The sequence below is a fragment of the Dipodomys merriami genome, unplaced genomic scaffold (genome assembly GCF_024711535.1).
Source record: "Dipodomys merriami isolate MVZ:Mamm:240054 unplaced genomic scaffold, mDipMer1.0.p SCAF_13, whole genome shotgun sequence".
Classification (NCBI taxonomy): Eukaryota; Metazoa; Chordata; class Mammalia; order Rodentia; family Heteromyidae; genus Dipodomys; species Dipodomys merriami.
Genome location: NW_027202604.1, coordinates 38467880 through 38487654, shown reverse-complemented (window position 1 = coordinate 38487654; position 19775 = coordinate 38467880). Strand labels below are relative to the sequence as shown.

General features: G+C 59.1%; 1 protein-coding gene across 3 annotated transcripts in view; it reads left to right on the top strand.

Moving 5' to 3' along the window:
• Positions 1–19775, top strand: part of LOC138824815 (transcription cofactor vestigial-like protein 4) — an 85569-nt gene that overhangs the window by 59705 nt on the left and 6089 nt on the right. For all 3 annotated transcript variants that reach the window (XM_070019138.1, XM_070019139.1, XM_070019137.1), the window contains one exon: positions 8597–8783. In XM_070019138.1, coding sequence (XP_069875239.1) covers positions 8597–8783 — 187 coding nt within the window. The remainder of the gene's footprint in view (positions 1–8596; positions 8784–19775) is intronic.

The following is a 19775-nucleotide window of genomic DNA, read 5'->3' as shown; positions in this document are numbered from 1 at the left end:
CTAGCCGGTCCACACTGGCTGCTCCCTGTTCAGTGGCCGATGCCTGCTCCCCTTCCACGGCTGTGCTGTGGTGTCCTCCCCGAGGGACCTGGCGCGGCTCCAGCCTTTCCTGTTTCCGGGCGTGGCCTTGGGCAAGTTGCCTGTCCACTTTGGCCTCTGTTTCCCCTGTGTGGAAGGGGTTAGGTTCCCCTGTGATGGCAGGGTTAGGAGGATGGAGCCAGAACCCCCTGTCCTGAGAGCCCCTCTGCCAGGCTTTGGTCTGGGCTCGCTGCCGGTGTAGTTGGGGGGGGGGTGCCTGTCAAGCCCGGGAAAGCCTGTGGGTGCCCAGGTAAAGGTACGGTCACTGGGTGTGCATCTCAGGGATCACGTAAGGCCCCTGTAGGCGCCCGCCCCAGGAGCTTCTGTGTGTGGCTGTGCCGGGTGAAGGCTGCGCGCAGGCCTGGTTGGGGTGGAATGAGGGGCTTTCTGCACCCCTCAGCCACCGTGGCGGGCGTAGGCCGGCTCTCACACTGCCTCAGGCAGGCATGGGGGGCTCCTGGAGAGGCCCAGCCACTGAGTGTCCCCAGACTTAGACTGATACTGTTCCAGGAGGAAAAACCGCTCCAATAGAAGATTGTGCGCAGTCTCAGGGATGCCAGATTTCAAAGTCCCTGGCCCTCATTCGTGGGAGCTGGAAGCCATGCCCGCCGCTTTGTACTTGGGGGTTTCCGTCTCCTCTTCCCACCCACTGGAGGAAGGCTTGTTTGCGGCTGCTGGGGGTACTGTGCTGGGGTGATAGATGGCGGCTCTCGCGCGTGCAGGAAGCGGGCCTCTGACCCCAGCTCCACTGTCCCCACCCACCCCCACCCCGGCCTTTGAAGTGGCACAGCCTTTCATCTTCCCTCATTTTCACTTAATGACAGCCTGGCCTTTGATCAGCCCAAGTTCCCTCTTCTCTGGCTTCAGGATAAGTGGCTGGGAGTGAAGGAGAGACCTTTAGGAGGCCCGGGACCCACCAACGGCTGTGACTTTTATGGGCACAATAGCTGGTTAACCTTCCTATCTTAAGTCAATACACCCAAGGGGAGCGTGGGGCCGGCCTTCCTGGTCTCTGTGTAATGCAACTGAAAGGGAGGCAGGGGTGGGAGGAGGGGAATTAGGAATAAGTTAGGCCTCCTCTCTCCTCAGATCAGCGTGGGAAGCCAGCCAGCATGCTGGGACGGGCTGGGATTTGGGAACCCCGCTAAGTGCTGTCTAGTGGTAGAATGTATCTTTCCCGAGTAGGCTCCAAGTTTATCACTTAATGGCTCCTTCTCAGAGCTTGGTAATAAGGATATCCTCAGAGCAGGTGTGGTTTTCACGAGGATGTTAAGATTTGTGATTAACCTGAGGATCTGGGGAGTTTCTGTAGTCTGTGCACAGGGCCTGGGGTGCGTCTCTCCAGGTAGAGCGCGGCCCGGGCTCCGCACTGAGCGAGCTGCCGAGGCCAGGGCAGTCCCCACTGCTCTGACCCTCCCCAGCCTCTCCCTGCGCCCTCCTTTGTTCACTGCCACCAGCCAGGCCCAACTGCCCCGCCACACAGGCACAGTTTTTGTTTTGTTTTGTCTTTTGTAGTGCTGGGGTTTGAACCCAGGTCTTGGGCATGCTGGGCAACTGCTCTGCCCTGAGCGCCTCCCCCCCCCCCCCCCCAGCCCCGTCCTGGTGTATCTGGGTTCATCAAGCGGCTTTGCCTGCCTGGGATGTGTAACCCTCTAGAGCTTTGCTTGCCTGGAGTTTTGGGGTGAAGACCTTGGGGGTGGGGGGCCCGGGCCTGCCGGGGGGAGGGCGGGGGACAGTGCTGGCTCCGAGGACACAGTCGCTTCGGCCCAGGGTGGGGGTGACAGCAGAGCCTCCCCAGGCAGGAGGTCCGGCACTCGGTGGCACGCTCACTGTCTGAGCGTGGGGGGGGGGGGGAACCAGGGCTTGCTGGGGGAGGGGATCTAAGGCACAGATGGCCTGATGGGAAGTTCTAGGCTTGAGCTAGTTCCTCTGGGATCAGAGGCCAGGACACTCCATGGAGCCCATGGGGTGGGAAGAACACAAGCCTGCCCTCACTGCCTGCCTGAACCATACACTCGCTACAACCCCGGGGGATTGGGCAGCCCGGTGGACTGTGTCACTGGCCTCCATGTCCCTGGGAGTGGCCTCGGGGCCCCCTGTGGGTCCCGGGCACTGTGGCCTGGCCCTGCCAGCACAGAGACAAGCGGCAGGGCAGTTACACTCAGAGCCTGAGGCTGAGGGCGTCCTCATTCCTGGAAGACACAGAAGCCTTTTGAGGGCAAGGGTCACCCTCCACGGTCTTTTAAAAATGACCACCGTGATCACGCTCAGGAGGCTGAGGTCTCTGATCTCCAGTTAACGAGCAAAAAGCTGGAAAGAGAGCTGTGGCTCAAGTGGCAGAATGTGAGTGCCAGCCATGAGCAAAAAAAAAAAAAAAAAAGGACAGAAGAAGTTGAGGCCATACTGCTTGCATAAACACAGAACTTCTCGCAGGTATGTGTGTGGGGGGGTGCAGAGGTGAGTGCCGGGGAGCAGCTGGAGGTCAGGTACGGCACCCCACGGCCATTACACGTTCTGAGCTTAAATGGTGTGAAAGCCGGGCGCCAGTGGCTCAGGCACTGTCCTCCTAACTACTGAGAGCCGAGGATCACAGTTCAATGCTAGCCAAGGGCGGGAAAGTCCGTGAGACTCTTACCTCCAATAAACTACCCAGATAAGGCTGGAAGTGGCGCTGTGGCTCAGGTGGTAGAGCGCTGGCCTTGAGCACAGAGAGGCTCTGGGACAGAGCCCAGGCCCTGAATTCAAGGCCCAGGATGGGCTTAAAAAAAGTATGAAATAAATATGGGAAAAAAAATCACTTGTTTGGGCCAGTGTTCCTTTCACTGATCACGATTACAAAATCCGGCTTTGCAAGGCCCGGTGGACCATGCCAGCATCCTTGGCCTTGTGAACCGTGAATGCAGCTCAAGACGGGGCTGTGAACCTTGTGCCCGGCTTTAAGGCTTGGGCAATGCACTCCTTTTTGAAACCTGCATATTTAGCAAGGTCAGTAATGTGAGCTAATGAAGCTTCGGCATGGCGGACGGTCTCAAAGTGACCTTGACTGTGTGCCTGTCACCCCACACCCCGCTCTCTCACCCCACACCCCTGCTCGCCTGTGGGGGCCGGCGGGGGCTGGAGCATCAGCCGCTCCCAGTGGGTTCCTTGTGGAGCAGGATTTAGTCTTTACGGCAGGCCATGTCTGGATGTGATTACTGCAAGTTTCTTTTCAAATTAGTACTTTACGATAATTCAATTTATTTAAAGCAGTTTAGTATTTGGTATTATTAAAGTATTTAGTATTATTTAAAAATAATTCAATTTCTGTACAGTCTATTTAAAGCACTTCAGTATAAATGCACAATGCATGTTGAAAATGATGGACGTCTCTTGGGGATGTTTTAAATTCACACGTACACACACACACACACACACGGATTCACGGATTCAGTTGTTGAAGCAGTGTGAGCGTGTAGAGGCCAGAGGCTGTGTGCCTGCCCTCCCCCCCCCCCCCCCCCAGCCCCTGCCCGGCTTCCCCCGAGGTTCACAGTCCGCTCATCGTGGGACGGCCGCTGGGCTCCGGGAGTCCCAGCCGCATCTGTCCGGCAGCCCTGGCTCACTCTGTCCCGGCCCTTCTGCCTGTGTCCTCCTGGGCCCGGGCTGGGCCTCACCAGCACCTCCGCCGGCCTCCGTGGGTCAGGCCCTGTGTTCTGTTCCACCCCACAGGGAGCCGGAGCCCGGGCTGTGTGCTTCCCAGTGGAGCACTCCATCCTACTCTGTGCTCGCACTCAGTGCTCCACCCTCCTTCCTCCCCCTGGGTCCCCCCCCCCCCCCAGCCACCTTGATGCAGCCTGGGGGCTGAAGTCCATGATGAAGGCCCTGGGGTCTGTCCCCTAGCTGGCAGGTGGCCTGTGTGAGCACAGCCAGGCCTCCTCGGAGGCCCCAAGCCATGTGACACGCTGTCTCCCTTTCTCTGCTCTCACCTCTCCCTCCTCTCCCTCCCCACCTGACCCTTTCCTCCTCCCCCACCCCAACTCCCTGCCATGCACGTGCGCCCCCCCCCCCCCATGAGCCTTCTGATCTTGGGGTGGGGGCACTTCCCAGCGGCCAGATGGGCGCCCCCTGGCTGTCGAGATGCTGCTCCTGTTGCCTGAAGCCGTTGTGATGTCGTGCTGACAAAGAGGATTGTGGTGACAGGGTGACTGTGGCAGGTTTCACAGGCAGAGACTATAGCCCACCGGCCAGGCCACTTAAGCTGAGGCTCAGCCCCCCAGATCTGAGTTGGGGCTCTGGGAGCTTAGAGCTGGGGTCTGCGGCCACCAAGCCACAAGGAAAAAGTCCTGTGTGTGGCAGCCCAGGGGCGGGAGATGGGGGCCCGGACCCCAGGTGCTGGAATTACACCCAGAGGTCGGCATGCTTCGCCAGGCTGCCTTAAGGTCCTCCATGAGATGAAAACCAACAGCAAAGGGAATCGGAACAGGGCGGCCATAGCTGGCGCTGCCCATTTCACGGTGCCCCCTCCAGCCGCTCCTTCCTGAGGGGGGAGGGATCCGAGCTGGCCTGGAGGGTGGGCTTTGCCCTGCACCGCCCCCGTCCTGGTGGAGCCGGGGGAGACAGCGGGGGAGAAGGCCGGGAGGGTCCCGCGGCTCTTCTGAAGCCGAATGGCTGCCGCCCGCGGGCTGATGTCAGCACGCTGTCGTGGCTGTGGTCAGACAGGAGACAGCGCAGCCGGGTAGCCCAGCTGTGGCTTTGTCTTGACTTTAGGTTCACATAGATCAAGGCCATGCGTGGAGGAGAATAGAAAGTTTCTGTTGGGCAAGGCATAGAGATTTTTGTAGAGAAAAGAAAAATCCATCCTTGAAAGTTAGCTGGGAGCTGGTGGTGGCTCACAGATGTCATTCCAGCTGATTGGGAGACTGAGGTGAGGAGGATCATGGTTTGAGGCCAGCCCTGTCAGAAAAGTTGAAGAGACCCCTACTTCACCCGTAGCTGGGTGCAGTGTTGCATAGGAAGCTGGGATTGGTCAGACTAGCCCAGGCAACGAAGTCCGAGACTCCATCTCAAGGGAGAAAGCTGGGCCTGGTGGTACTCACCTGCCACCCTCGCTACAAAGAGAAGGTAAAAAGAGGAAGGCTGAGGTCCCCGTGTGCCCACACAGGAAACAAGAACCCATCTCAGCTAGAACCAGTGCAAAATGGTGCTGGGGGCACGGTTTAGCAGCAAAGGGCCACTTCCACAAACCAGAGTCCTGGAGGAAGAATTTTGCTCCTTATGTTAGAGTTGCCACCGTGATTCAAAATAGCACGGTCATACTTTTCCACGTACATTGGGCATTTTCTTCAGCAACACACATCCTCATTTTTTTTTTTTTTTGTCGGTCGTGGGGCTTGAACTCTGGGCCTGGGCGCTGTCCCTCAGCTCTTCAGCTCAAGGCGAGCGCTCTACCACTTGAGCTACAGCGCCACTTCCGGTTTTCTGGTGGTTTATTGGAGATAGGAGTCTCATGGTCTTTCTTGCCCGGGCTGGCTTTGAACCGCGATCCTCAGATCTCAGCCTCCTGAGTAGCTAGGATTACAGGCGTGAGCCACCAGCGCCCGGCACACATCCTCATTTTAAAAGGCCAACTACATCTTCACAGAGGGACCTCCTTAAAACGCCGAGTGGACGGTTGTGGTAAAGCCACGTTGAGAGGCTCAGGAAACCCCGGGCGCTCAGTTAGCTCATCTCCTCTCTCCTGTTTATATTTGGAAAAGAAGGACCATCCTCTCTCCTTCACTTGTTGGCTTCTTGTGCAGGGGACGCACGAGGACACACAAAGAGACGGCCATCAGCCCCTCGGGAGCTCCTGATGGTCCCAGAGCCCGTGAGCCTCCGTGGTCTCTATCGGATGACACTTTTTGTCTTTGTAATGTTTCTGAATCTGGCTGAGCTGGGGTAGGGCAGCTGTAATCGCAGGTGTGTGTTTATTTCAGGGCACACACACACAGGAATGTCTTCTCTGTCTTGTTTAACAGTTAAGGACGGAGGAACCCAACCCGAGGGGAGAAGGGTTTGAGAATACCTTCACCCGGATTATTGATTGCAACGGTGAATGTGGTGATGTTGGAGTCTTGTCACCTACCCCGAGGCCGCTCTGGTTCGGGGGAGCGGCGCCCTGCCGAGATGTCACCCAGGACAGTTGGGCAGCCTTTGCCACCACCAACTGCGCCCAGTTTGGTTGTCCCTAAACAGAAGCCCGCTAAGCCGCCCCCGGGCTCCTTTCAGCCTCTGGATTTGCCACTTGTAGAAATTTCACACCAGTGGAGTGAGAAGAAACATAACGCTTTGCGCCTGGCTCCTTGCGCTTTGCTCATCCGGGTCACGGCCCCAAGCAGTTCTGTGTTCCTCTTCATTGGCTGCATTCACTTCCATTGCTGGGATCTGCCCCGTTGTGTGTGGCTGTTCGTCAGTTACGGGCGCAGACTCAGCTGCGTGGAGCTGCGTGGACCTGCGTGGATACGGGGTGGTTTCTCTCGGGCCTGTGCCTCACACTCTTTCTCTGTGGTTACATCACTGTATTCGCACTAGGAATGCAGGAAGGTCCTGCCCGCTCGCTCCTCCCTCCCCCTCCCCTTCCCCTGTCCTCCACTTCCACCTCCTCCTCCTCCTCCTCCACCTCCTCTTCTTCCTCATGTTTGTAAATTTTGTTTGGTGGTGCTGGGGTTGCTTGGCTGGCAGCCTACCACTTGAGCCATGCCTGCAGTCTTGCTTCATGCTGGCTATTGTGGAGATGGAGTTTTACAAACTTTGCCTAGGCTATGGCTGGCCTCAGTCTTCGGATCTCGGCCTTGTGACTAGCCGGGGTGAACGCACCTGCTTGTTGGTTCTTTTGTCGTTTGGTGGTGTGTGTGGAAGCAGACCTTGGAGCTGCACCAGCAGGGGAGGCAGCTGGCGGGTGACGGCTGTGAAATGCCACAGCGAGCCCCAGGCGTGTGATTGGTGTTCCCTGCCCAGCTTCTGGCTGGGGAGCCAAGGCCCCGCCCCTGTCACCCTGGACTTCGCAGAGTGGCCGAACAGCGCGGCACTTGTGTGTTGGGGTATTAAATTTAAAATGGAAAGTTCCAGTTTGCCACAGGGCCAGAGTCCGTCACACGCGCGGTGTCTGAGGCGGGCGTGGGTCGCCGCGAGCTCGCAGGCTGGCGCCGGCTCACCCGTCCGGCAGGGCTCTTGTTTTTCTGGTAAACGCTCCAAAGGCCCCGTGCCCCGCTGTCTCTCCGCTGGCAGGGCCGCGTGCGTCCGCGGTGATGGGTGGCAGTCAGGACCGCCACCCGTCGCCCATGGCGGGCTCAGGCCCGGGCTGGGCCTCCTCCAGCGGTGCCAGCCCCGCCACGCTGCCCCACAAGCAGCCACTGTCTGCGGCCCCGTGCTTCTCTCCCAAGTACTCATTACTCCTGTTTATAAGTTTAGAAGGTACAAAGCCTTCATTATCCGGAAAGGTCATGCGTATTTCAGCTCCTGAGCCACCAAGCTTCACCCAGCACCCAGCCCCTGGCAGCCCGGGAGACTCGGACGCCAGCCGGACCGCGGCCCAGCCCCGGGCCCCGTCCCGGCCTCCGGACAATTTGCTTATGCAAAGTCCATGACAAAGCTTCCTGCGGAGAATAATATATGTATTTAATAATATATATTTGACACATCCTTTTTAATATACTATAAGAATAAAGTGTTTACTCCTCATTAGATCACATTTCTTATTACTTCAAGGAAAATGTGACCTATTGGTTCATGTATCTCTGTCTCTGTCTCTCTCTGTCTCTCATCTTGGGGCTTGAACTCAGGGACTCAGGGACTGGTCACAGTCCCTCAGCTTCTCCACTCAAGGCTCTACTGCTTGAACTCAGCTCCACTTCTGACCTCTTGCTGGTTAATATAGAGACCTCTCTTAGGTTTGTCTTGGGGCTGGCTTTGACCCGTCATCCTTAGATCTCAACCTCCTGAGTAGTGAGGATGACATTGTAAGCCCCAGTGCCCGTCTTCCCTTTCCCTGTCCACTTCCCCTTCCTTTCTTTCCCTGTTTGAGAATGGAACTGAAACTCGGTACCTGACTCTTTGGCTCATTGACTGGCACTCTACCAACTGAGCCAGGCCTCCCAACTCCCTTTGCTCGTTTTTCTTTTAAATAACAACACACTGAGGTTAGAATGTCCACGTAAGTGTGGAGGGAGCTGGCGTGGAGCTGGCGTGGTAGTGGTCTGGGTGCTCAGGACTCGGTCTCGGTGTGGTGTTGGAGCCCACGGCTTCGGGGTCTCCCTTTCCAGATGCTGCTCGCTGCTGACCCCTCTGCTGTCTCCCGGCCTCGCTTCCTTTCAACTCCAAGTGCTGCACCCCCACTGTGTCGCCTGCCCCCTACTTGGCAGTGGACGGTTTTGCCCGTCACCATCCACCTTTCATCATGCCGGAACTTTCCACGGCCAGGGTCCGGGCGGGCGGTCGGGCGCCGGGGTGGGCGGTGGCCGCACTGTCGCCCCTCGTGACCACAGTGTCCTGTCTCCCTGCGCAGGTGAAGCCGCTCTCCGGGGAGAGCCCAGGATGCAGACGGTGGCGGTGGCGTCGGCGCTGAGCGGCCACCGCACGGGCCCGCCCCCCATCAGCCCCAGCAAGAGGAAGCTGAGCGCAGAGCCCGGGGACGAGCTGGACTGTGAAAACGACCGCGTCGCCAAGATGACCCGCATCTTCAGCCCCCACCTGTGAGTGTCCCTCCGGCCACCGAGGAGGGGGGACCGCCACCGAGGAGGGGGGACTGCCACCGAGGAGGGGGGACCGCCACCGAGGAGGGGGGACCGCCACCGAGGAGGGGCGACCGCCATGGAGGAGGGCTGGGGTTGGTGCCTTCGGCCTGGAGGGCAAGGAGGCCACGTGTGGGGGCTGGGGTCGGGGTCCCTTCCGTGGGAGGGGGAGCTGGCCTGTGTGTGGGGGGCGCAGCCGGCCCGGGGGCCGCCAGGGGCCTGACGCAGGGGTTGGAGGTGCTGCCTGGCACCAGAAGTCCTGGGTGCTGGCCCTTCCTCGGCCCCCTGGATGGCTGTTGTTGTTGTTACTAGCGTCAGGTAAATTAAAGTAGGTAGCCGATGGGTGAGAACACCATGATGTATCATTCCCCGCTGCCTGCCCTGTGGGGCCCTGTGGGGCTGGAAAGGGATGATGAGCTACCCTGGCCAGGACTTAGCTAGGCCAGGGGCGGGGAGGAGGTGTGGCCAGGGCGGGGAGGCGTGGCCACACTCCATGCAGGACATGACCTCAGGGCCTGGGACCCTCTCCCGGTGGGGTGGGAGGTGTGATGGGAGGCGTGACCGGCTGACCGGGATGGGACCTCAGGGGAGGGGGAGGTGTGCCGGTCACCCAGGTGCCCCTGTACTGGAGGAGACGCAGCCGCGGGGAGGGAGGAGTCTGCCCGCCTCCCGGGTCACCTTACAATTATTATTAAGTAGTTGTACAGAGGGGTTTCAACTCAACACATCAGCTTATGCCTACAGTGCATCTGCATCAGCGCTAACCCCTTTCCACCCGCTGTCTCAGTATAAATTGTGCCAATGTCTGGGCCTCAGTTTCTCATTTGCAGCCTGAAAGGGGTCAAAACTGAAGTGCTCAGAAGCTGGGTTTTTGCGTTTGTGTGGGAAGCCCGCTCTGGGGGGGCCCACTCTGGCCCCTCCCCCCCTCCTCCCCTCCAGCTCAGTCCTCAGCACTCCCCCATTGTGGAGGCGCACCCCGAGTGTCTCCAGGGCTTGGACACCCTGGCCTTGCCAGGCCCTGTCCACGGTGAGAGCTGTGTCCCGTGGGACCCCTGGGGGAGGCTGCTGCCCACGGCCAGGAGGTGTGGTCCGAGGGTCTTTGCTTCCTCCCGCAGATAGCAGTCCGTCCATCTGTCTGCCTATCCTGGGAGGCTGGAGGCGGTGCTGCAGCAGCCCTGTGCTGTCTGCTGTCCTTGCATTCCACGCAGTCCCCGCGGCCTGGCCTCTTGTGTTCAGAAGTATTTACCCTCGTATCAGTCACTGGCTTGTGAGTCAGAGGCTGAGCTCGCGCGCTGCAGCCTGTAATCCACCGCACTCAGGAATCTGCAGAGGCCTCCCCTCCCCCCCCCCGTCCCCTCTCCCCCTCCCTCCCCAGCCAGGTCTTGCTGTGGCCAACCTCCAGGGAAGGCCGGGGGGGGGGGGGGGGGGGGGCGGACACGCACACCTGCATCCCCAGCTGTCCACAAGCCGTTCCTCCTTCCCTTCTGCTGGCATCGCTGGAAGCCCAGAGCCTTCTCCCAACCACACCGGAGGTGCTCTGTCCTTTCTCCTGGTTTTGCCTTGTGGGAAGCAGGAAGAGGGGCGGGCTGGTGACAGTGCCTGGCAGCCACCCGTGACCCTCCACCCCTGCCCCTCCACCCCTGCCCCTCCACCTCTTCCCACCCCTGCCCCTCCACCCCTGCCCCTTCGCCTCTTCCCACCCCTGCCCCTTCGCCTCTTCCCACCCCTGCCCCTTCGCCTCTCCCCACCCCTGCCCCTTTGCCTCTTCCTTCTGACGCTTACCAGCAGCAAAGCCTTGGCAAGTCACTTCCTGCTTCCCGTGTCCTTGAATTTGTAAAATGGGCAGGGACCATGTTCATGGGCTGTTGTGAACAGTAAGGTTCAAATATGCACCAGTCAGTTGATGCTATTGTTTTTGTTATTAGTAATAAGAGAACTGCAGCTTGAACTCGGGGCCTGGGGCCTGCTAGGCCGATGCTCTGCCACTGGAGACATGGCCCTAGCCCTAGGAATTCCATTTTAAGATGGTGATGATGACGGTCCATCTGATGGTGAGAATGCGCGCATTGTGGTTTGAATCCGGCCTTCCTCGCGTGGTTATGACAGTCAGGCAGCGCGTGGCAGCTGGAGGTGCACACGGCTTCGGTGGGTTCCCGGGGTGACCTTGGGGTCAGGGTGAGGTGTCAGCGAAGGGTGGGGGACGGGGCGGCGTGTTGCTGATGTGGAGCACCTGCCTGGCGTGTGCCAGTTCCCGGCTCCGTCCTTAGAGCTGGGGAGGGGAAGACAGGAGAGAGAGAGAGCCTTGTGAAATTTGGTGCAGCTTGGCACGCGCAGCACTGCACAGAGCTCGGGAAGGCGGAAGGAGCCCGGGCTCGGCTCGCAGCTGGGCTTCCCTCATTTTTATATTGTGGTGAAATACATAGAAAATACATCATCTTCAACGTTTTTGTTATTGTTGTTGGGGCTGAGGTTTGAACTCAGGGCCTCCCTGTTGCTAGCTGAGCATTCTACCATGTAAGCCATGCTGCATACTTTTTTGTTAGCTGTTTTTACAAAGCCTCACGTTTTTTGCCTCCAAGCTGGCCTCCGCTGTGAACCTCCCCGTCTGCCTTCTGCCTAGCTGGTGATACAGGCGCGCACCATCACACCCGGCTTGAGATCGAGCCTTGCTCGCTTTTGCATTGGCCGGACTCAGACTGCTATCCTCCTAATTGGGATTACGAGCATGTACCACTGTGTCCGGCCTTCATCTTAATTGTCGTCAGATATGTGTGGGTGTGTGTAGCTCCAGCCGAGGGCTCCATCCTCACTGAGCATTGGTGGTACCCCTGTGTTTCCTAAGATGTGAGTGACAGATTTCACAGGCCATTGTCCTTTGATTGGCTAAGATGTCTCCCATTTGGGCCCTAGTGTGCACCCCATCCTGTTCTGTGTCTGAACATGTTCTGTATAATGATGCTTCCACCTGCTTCCCACAGAAAAGTCCTTGGATGTTTGCCTCTTTAAGGAGAAAGCACAATGATTTTTTTTTTTTTTTTTTTTTTTTTTTTGTATTTTGTCTTTTTTTTTTTGGTCCGGTCGCGGGGCCTGAACTCTGGGCCTGGGCGCTGTCCCTCAGCTCTTCAGCTCAAGGCTAGCGCTCTACTACTTGAGCCACAGCACCATTTCCAGCTTTTTTCTTTTTGCTTATGTGGTGCTGAGGGATCAAACCCAGGGCCTCAGGCATGCAAGGCAAGCGCTCTACCACTGAGCCACCTTCCCAGCCGTATTTTGTTGTCTTAAAATCTGTGGGTCACACGTAATGTGCATGTGTGGTACTTGTCAGTAAAGAAGTCGCATCTTGTGGGAAGTGTCTGTATTGGAGAGCAGGTGGGCTGTGAGCGAGGAGCTCAAAGTGTCCCAGCGCCGCTGCCGTGGCAGAGGTGGCGGGGCGGGAGCCGGTCTCAGGCAATGGTGCAGGAGCCATTGTGAATACCAGGAGTGGTTATTCCAGCCATGGTCACTGGGCATCCTGGTGCTGCGTGTGTCACGCGCTAGTGCAGCGCCGAGGTGTCACGCAGGGACACGCTCTCCCTTTGCATCACCCTAGTGCCACTGTCACACTGACCTGTTGTCCTTGTAGCTGATGTCACCAAGATGCCCGGGAGCGATGGGGGTGAGCCAGACCTGCCCTGCACTTGCGGGGCCTTGAGTTCAAGCCCCAGACCACAAAATCCAAAGTTAAAGTTGGAGGGAAGCACCAGGAACCCGCAGTGCCGGCGCCGGCGGCCGTGTGCGGCCCGCACGGAGGCCCGGCCCTTCCTGAGGGAGCGGGAGGCAGCCCCAGAGCTCCCTCCTGAGCTCCCCTCCCTGCGGCAGCGCCGCCCCCCCCCCCCCCCACGGGGGCGCAGCAGGTTGGAGTGGTTTTGTTCATGGCTATTCCCGTTGGGTCTTAACTTTTGTGGATAGGAGTTTAGTTTTGTATGAGACACTCGCATGCTGTCCAGCTTGAAATCGGTCTTAGAAAGCTCACTGCCCCTTCCCTGTGTGCAAACACGCGATGTCTCCCTCCCTCCCTCTCTTCCTCCCTCCCTCCTGAGTGGCTGGGATTACAGGCAGGAGCCACCAGCGCTGGCTTTGTGTGCTTTTATGTTCATCATTCGGGCGTTGGTATCCTGGCCTCACACCAGCTCTGCCTGTGGAGGGCGCACAGCCCGCCCGTCTGTGCGTGTCGGTCTCTGGGCTAGCCCCCTGGTTGGACATCAGGTCATGCCCATGTTTCACACCGCAGTGCTGCCACAGCGGCCCGTGCTTTGTGACTTCCTGCATGTTCGTGACAGCAAGAGCTCTGGGCAGAAAACGGTGGGCGGTGACTTGTGATGAGTTGAGACCCAGTGTGGGCCGCCTGGGTCTGCGGAGGCCTCTGTGCTGACGACTTGGGCAGCTGGAGCCGGTTTCACCCGCTAGAGCCCAGGGCAGTGTGCCAGGGCGTGGGTGTGCAGTTGAACTATGCAGACAGGGAGCTGTACTGGGTGCTCACTGGCCCTGTGCTGGCTACCTGGGATGTATCATCTCATTTAACCCAGGTCACGCATGCAGCCCTTCATAACAGGTAGACACCTGTCTGTCCATGCATCTGTCTGCCTTCCTTCCTGTCTGCCTGAGCAGACGTGGAGCCCTTGAGCCGGTGAGTGTCTGCAGCGTTGGTGGTGGGGTTGCCCGGGGCCTGCGGCCATTTAAGGTGCGCGCTGGCTCTCACCTGGGGAGTCCGCGCAGTGCTGGGGTGGAGGCGTGTGTTCAGGGGTGGTGCTTGGTCATTATCCTTCTACACAGAGCATGCTGCAGGGGACATGTGGTCCTCCTGGGGCCGGGGGAGCTGTGATCCCCAGATCTCAGCCTCCAGAGTGGCCAGGATTACAGGCAGGAGCCACTGGCACCCCGCAAGAATGTTTCATTTAATTCTTTATCTTTTTTTTTTTTTTTTTTGGCCAGTTCTGGGGCTTGAACTCAGGGCCTGGGCACTATTCCTGAGCTTCTTTTGCTCAAGGCTAGCACTCAACCACTTGAGCCACAGCACCAATTCTGGCTTTTACTGTGTATGTGGTGTTGAGGAATCGAACCCAGGGCTTCATGCACAACAGGCAAGCGCGCTACCCCTGAGCCACCTTCCCAGCCCTTGGACTCACTTCACCAGCTGATAGTGACTGGCATCAGCATTGAAAGGGCACCGCCGTGCCTTGCTTCCCCTCGGTGGGGTCTGGGAGTGGCAGAGGACGGATCTCTTCCAGCTTCCTGCTGCCCCTGGTGGGGCAGGGGTGGGGATAGCCTCGCAGTGTCCCCGGACCACGGATGGGTTGATTTTTGTCACCTACGGACCTGGCGCAGGAGCCGAGCTGGAGTGCAGTGAGGGTTTGTCTTTTTCAAGCCCTGCCTCCGACGCACACGTCAGGGTTTCTGTTTCCCTCAAGGGGGCAGTAGGGGGAGCCAGGGTATTGTGAATGTTCCAGCAGGAGCTGCTCTGGGTGAGTCGTGAGCCCCAACCCCACGGCCTCCCGTGTGTGGGTGGCTGGGCTTGTGCAGCCTGCGCAGTGTGCAGCGTGCATGGTTGTGGGTGGCTGGGCCTGTGCAGCGTGCACAGTGTGCGGTGTGCACTGTGTGTGGGTGGTTGGGCCTGTGTGGCATGCTCGGTGTGTGGCCTGCACGATGTGCGGTCTGCATGGTGTGCGGATGGCTGGGCCTGTGCGGTGTGCAGTGTGCGGCCTGCACAGTGTGCAGTGTGCACTGTGTGCGGTGTGCACTGTGTGCGGGTGGCTGGGCCTGTGCGGTGTGCGGGAGGGGCTGGGCCTGTTCAGCATGCACAGTGTGCGGTGTGCACTGTGTGCGGTGTGCACTGTGCGGGTGGCTGGGCCTGTGCGGTGTGCGGGGGGGGGGGGGCTGGGCCTGTTCAGCATGCACAGTGTGCAGTGTGCACGGTGTGCAGGTAGCTGGGCCTGTGCAGTGTGCGGGTGGCTGGGCCTGTGCGGCATGCACGGTGTGCGGCCTGCACAGTGTGCAGTGTGCACTGTGTGCGGTGTGCACTGTGTGTGGGTGGCTGGGCCTGTGCAGTGTGCGGGGGGGGGCTGGGCCTGTTCAGCATGCACAGTGTGTGGTGTGCACGGTGTGCGGGTGGCTGGGCCTGTGCAGTGTGCGGGTGGCTGGGCCTGTGCGGTGTGCACGGTGTGAGGGGGGGCTGGGCCTGTGCGGTGTCCACGGTGTGCGGGTGGCTGGGCCTGTGCGATGTACACGGTGTGCGGTGTGCTCGGTGTGCCGGTGGCTGGGCCTGTGTGGCCTGCACGGTGTGCGGGTGGCTGGGCCTGTGCGGTGTGCACGGTGTGAGGGGGGGCTGGGCCTGTGCGGTGTGCACGGTGTGCGGCATGCCTGGTGTGCGGGTAGCTTGGCCTGTGCAGTGTGCGGGTGGCTGGGCCTGTGCGATGTACACGGTGTGCGGTGTGCTCGGTGTGCGGGTGGCTGGGCCTGTGTGGCCTGCACGGTGTGCGGGTGGCTGGGCCTGTGCGGTGTACAGTGTGCGGGTGGCTGGGCCTGTGCGGTGTGCACGGTGTGCAGTGTGCGGGTGGCTGGGCCTATGCGGCCTGCGCGGTGTGTGGGTAGGGCTGGGCCTGTGTGGCATGCACAGTGTGCGGCGTGCATGGTGTGTGGCCTGCGGCCTGCACGGCGTGCTGTGCCTGGGCTGTGGCTCTGCCTTTCCCTTCTGTGATGGCACCTCCGGGCTGTCCTGTGTGCTCTCTGCCACACCTGGGGATGTCCTGTGTGCTGCGATCTAGTCTTGAGGTGGAGGTTAGGATCGAGGCTGGAAGTGCTCTTCCTCGTGGGGTGCCTGCTGGAGGTCACTGTCTGCAGGATGCTGGGTTGGGGATCACTGTCTGCAGGACTTTGGGGTGGGGTCACTTCAGGACTCTGGGTTATGGGGTCACTGCTGGGTTGGGGGTCACTGCAGGGCGCTGGGTTGGGGGTCACTGCAGGGCGCTGGGTTAGGGGGTCACTGCAGGATGCTGGGTTAAAGGGTCATTTCTACAGGATGTTGGGTTGGGGGTTATTGCAGGACACTGGGTTGGGGGGGTCACTGCAGGGTGCTGGGTTGGGGATCACTGCAGGACGCTGGGTTGGGGGTCACTGTCTGGGTTAGGGTATCACTGTCTGCAGGGTGCTGGGTTGGGGCCACTGCAGGACGCTGGGTTGGTGTCACTGCAGGCTGCTGGGTTAGGGGGTCACTGCAGGATGCTGGGTTGGGGTCGCTGCAGGGTGCTGGGTTGGGGTCACTGCGGGGCGCTGGGTTAGGGCCGTGGCCTCCGTTCAGAATCTGAGGGAACATCTCATTCCGTGTGGGGACCGGCTCCTTGCGGGGATGCGGTCGTCTGTGCTCCCAGCCCAGCTCTCCTGAAAGGCCCCGGGCTGTCCCGGCCGCTCACACCGTGTGGCCCAGCCGCCGAGAGTTCCTCACTCCATTCTCTTCATGTTGAGATCGCCTCTCAGACTGTCTCCAAAGCAGCGGGAGAATTTCCTGCTGCTGGGATGGGTTGAGCTGGGCCTGGCCGCTGCCCACTGCCTGCAGGACTAGGATCAGCCCCGGGGATCCAGCCTTCCTGCAGTGCAGACCGGGAGGGGGGGGGGATCTTCCTCCTGGCTACCTCTTCCCTGCTCTTCTTAAGATATGACTGGGAAGGCTGACTGTGGTGGCTCACGCCTATAATCCCAGCACTGTAGGAAGCCAGCCTGGGCCACAGACAAGTGAGAGAGGGAGGGAGGGAGAGAGGAAGGGAGGGAGGGAGGGAGGGAGGGAGGGAGGGAGGGAGGGAGGGAGGGAGGGAGGGAGGGAAATGGTTTCTTAAGGAAACCATCTCCAGAAACTGAATCAAAGCCGAGGGAGGGAACTGGTGACTCGGTTACATCATACTGTTCTGGAAGCGAGCTTGCTTGCTTCTCCGAAGCCATTGTGCAGGAAGAAAATGGGCTTTCTTACCTTTTGAACTTTCCTGTGTGGAAACGTTTGGCCAGAGTTCCTCCATGCAATTGGGTCTTGGATCTGTACAAAGTAGGTTGTGTCCCTCCAGATTCCATGCACACACGCCCCCCCTACCCAGTATTTGGAGGTGATAGAGGGGTTAGATGGGGGGGGCGCTGCTCTGTGCCACCCTTCCACGCCTTGCGAAGAGAAGTGGCAATGGCTGACAGAGGCCAGGAAGAAAGCCAGCCCTGCCCTGGACGCCAGCCCTGCCCCAGACCTCAGTCCACCAGCACCCTGGTCTCAGGCCTCCAGCGCTTCAAGACACGGAAGCATCTGTGGTCTGCCTGCTGTGGAAGGCTGTGTGTTTATTATTAATCCGTGGCATGCGCTTACCCACAAGTAGTGTCTAGCAAGGTGAGCGTGGACCTGCTGTCATAGGCGCTCCGCCCGGCCGAGCTCCGCCGCTCCGCCTGCCTGGTAAGATGGCTGGTGGTGCGGTTCCGGCTGCCCTGTTCTCTCTGGCCTGCACCCCACTTCCGTTACCCGCCAGCAGTTTCAGCGCCGCTTCCCTCCCCGCAGCCTCTGCTCCTCACAGGCTTGGGAACTTGCAATTCTAGAATGGCTTTGACTCTTTTTTTTTTAAGCTGGGGTCCCCACATTTTCTAGGCCAGCCATCTACCACTCATGTCTGTTTTCAGCTAGGGTTGACCTTGAACCAGGACCCTCCTTTCTGTGCTGAATATCCGGGCTTATGGGCCAGTACCCTCACACTTGTTGACCTCTTCTTTTCTTTGTTGTTAGTCATGGGGCTGGAACTGTGGGCCTGGGCTCCGTCCCTGATCTCCTTTTGCTCAAAGCTAGCGCTCTACCACTTTAAGCCACAAAGCCCCTTCTGATTTTCTGGTGGTTCATTGGAGGCGGGAGTCTCACACTTTCCTGTCCCCGCTGGCTTTGAGCTGTGATCCTCACATCTCAGCCTCCTGAGTAGTTAAGGATGACAGGCGTGAGCCGCTGCCCGGCTGCCTCTTCTGCCTTAACAGCCCCCCCTCCCCCGGTTCCCACCACCCCTTTCTTGCGGCCTTTGTCTCCCTGTGACATCTATGGCCCCTGCCCCCAGAGTCTTTCAGGTACTTGCTGCCCTGTCTATCTTCCAAGGCCGTAACGAAGTACTTGAGGCTAGGTTGTCTGCAGTGGAAAGGCCAGGATGGGAAGGGCTTCATCCAGCCGCTTACCTGCGGCTGAGGGCAGGGACGCGGTCGTGTGTGTGTGTGTGTGTGTGTGTGTGTGTGTGTGTGTGTGTGTGTGTGTGTGTGTGTGTGTGTGTCAGGGACGCGGTCGTGTGCGTGTGTGTGTGTCCGTGTCCTGCGGCTGAGGGCAGGGAGGAGGGGCGGGGCCAGGGTGGAGGAGCAGGGGAGTTCCTCAGTCTCCACTCTGCTTCCAGGAGGACAGAATCCTGGTAGAACTCCACTCTCGCGGCACCACTACCCCACAGATGTCCGATGGAGGCAAATGATGCCCCGCTGCTGCTCTCTGGGCAAACCTCCGCCTGTGTGCCCCGCTTCTGGGGTTCTTCAGATTTGCTGTCAGGGCCTCAAAGTCAAAATGTTGTGCAGCTACTTTCTTAGTAGATTCCTTCTTGTGGGTTTTCTGTGTGGCTTGGCAGTACTGGGGGCTAGGGTTTGAACTCGGGCCTTGGGCCTGCTGAGCGGGCACTACAGCCGCTCCGCTGCGTATTTGGGTCCCTTCTTGAGCACGGGTCTCGCTGTGCGCCGCCAGCCTGCGCCACAGCCTCCTGCTTGTGCTTCCTGGCCAGCACCGCGGAGGAGAGGCGTGTGCCTCCCAGCAGCCACGGCTTAGATGCGAGGCTTCGGAACTCTTGAACTCTGGGCCTGGGCGCTGTCCCTCAGCTCTTCAGCTCAAGGCGAGCGCTCTACCACTTGAGCCACAGCGCCACTTCCAGTTTTCTGGTGGTTCATTGGAGGTAAGAGACTCATGGTCTTTTCTGCCTGAGCTGGCTTTGAACTGTGATCCTCAGATCTCAGCCTCCTGAGTAGCTGTGATGACAGGCGTGAGCCACCGGCACCTGTTTTTGTTTGTTTGTTTGTTAATCGGGTGTTCATCTCCTGTTGCTGTTACAGCTGACCAGACTAAGAAAGCAGTCAGGTGTGCAAGACGTTTGTGATTGGCTTTCCCACTTTGTTTCTGAAATGCGGATGTTTTCTGTCAGACTGAGCTCATCACGGAGCCTTGCTTTGATGGAAAAGCTTTCTAGAAAGGAGTGGATGACCAGGGCAGACTGTCAAACACTTAGCACATGCTTGCGTTATTGTTGGTGATGCTTCCTTAGTTCATTTATTCTGTGCTTGGGGTGTGGCTCAGAGCTAGGGTTCCAAGTCCCAGGATTGCCGAGAGAGGGAGAGAGAGAAGGCAGGGAGGGAGGGAGGGAGGGAAGGAAAGGACATTTCACTTACCCCACTTTTCCTGCATACCTGCTGCTTTCAGGGCTTGGGGGGCGTGGGCGTGGGGGAGGGGTGCTGTGCTGTCCAGGGGATTGAGGTGTACCCGGCCCGCCCCGGCCCACCCCATCCGGGAAGGGCGGCGCCGGGCCTGTGGCTGCATCCTGGCTTCTGGGTCTTTCTCTGTCCGCACGCTTCCTCTGCAGGATGTTTCAGACTGACCTTCCACGGTGCTACTTGTCTGATTGTTAGTAATCAAAAGATTACATTCGGCTTCTACTTAGCCATTTCCCCAGATGTTTCCTGGGCTGGAGAGATGCGGCGTGCACGCGCGCGTTTCCCTCCCATGACTGCGTGTTGTGGACACGGGTGCTGTGGACAGTGCTGTTGGGGAGACTGAAAAGTGACACCCCCCCCCCCCGGTCAGAAATGCCCTTGCCATCGCGTGCTGTTACAATTCAGATGTGTAAGACGTTAGCCGAGCGGCTGCTTCTAGGCCGGTGAACAAAGCCCCTA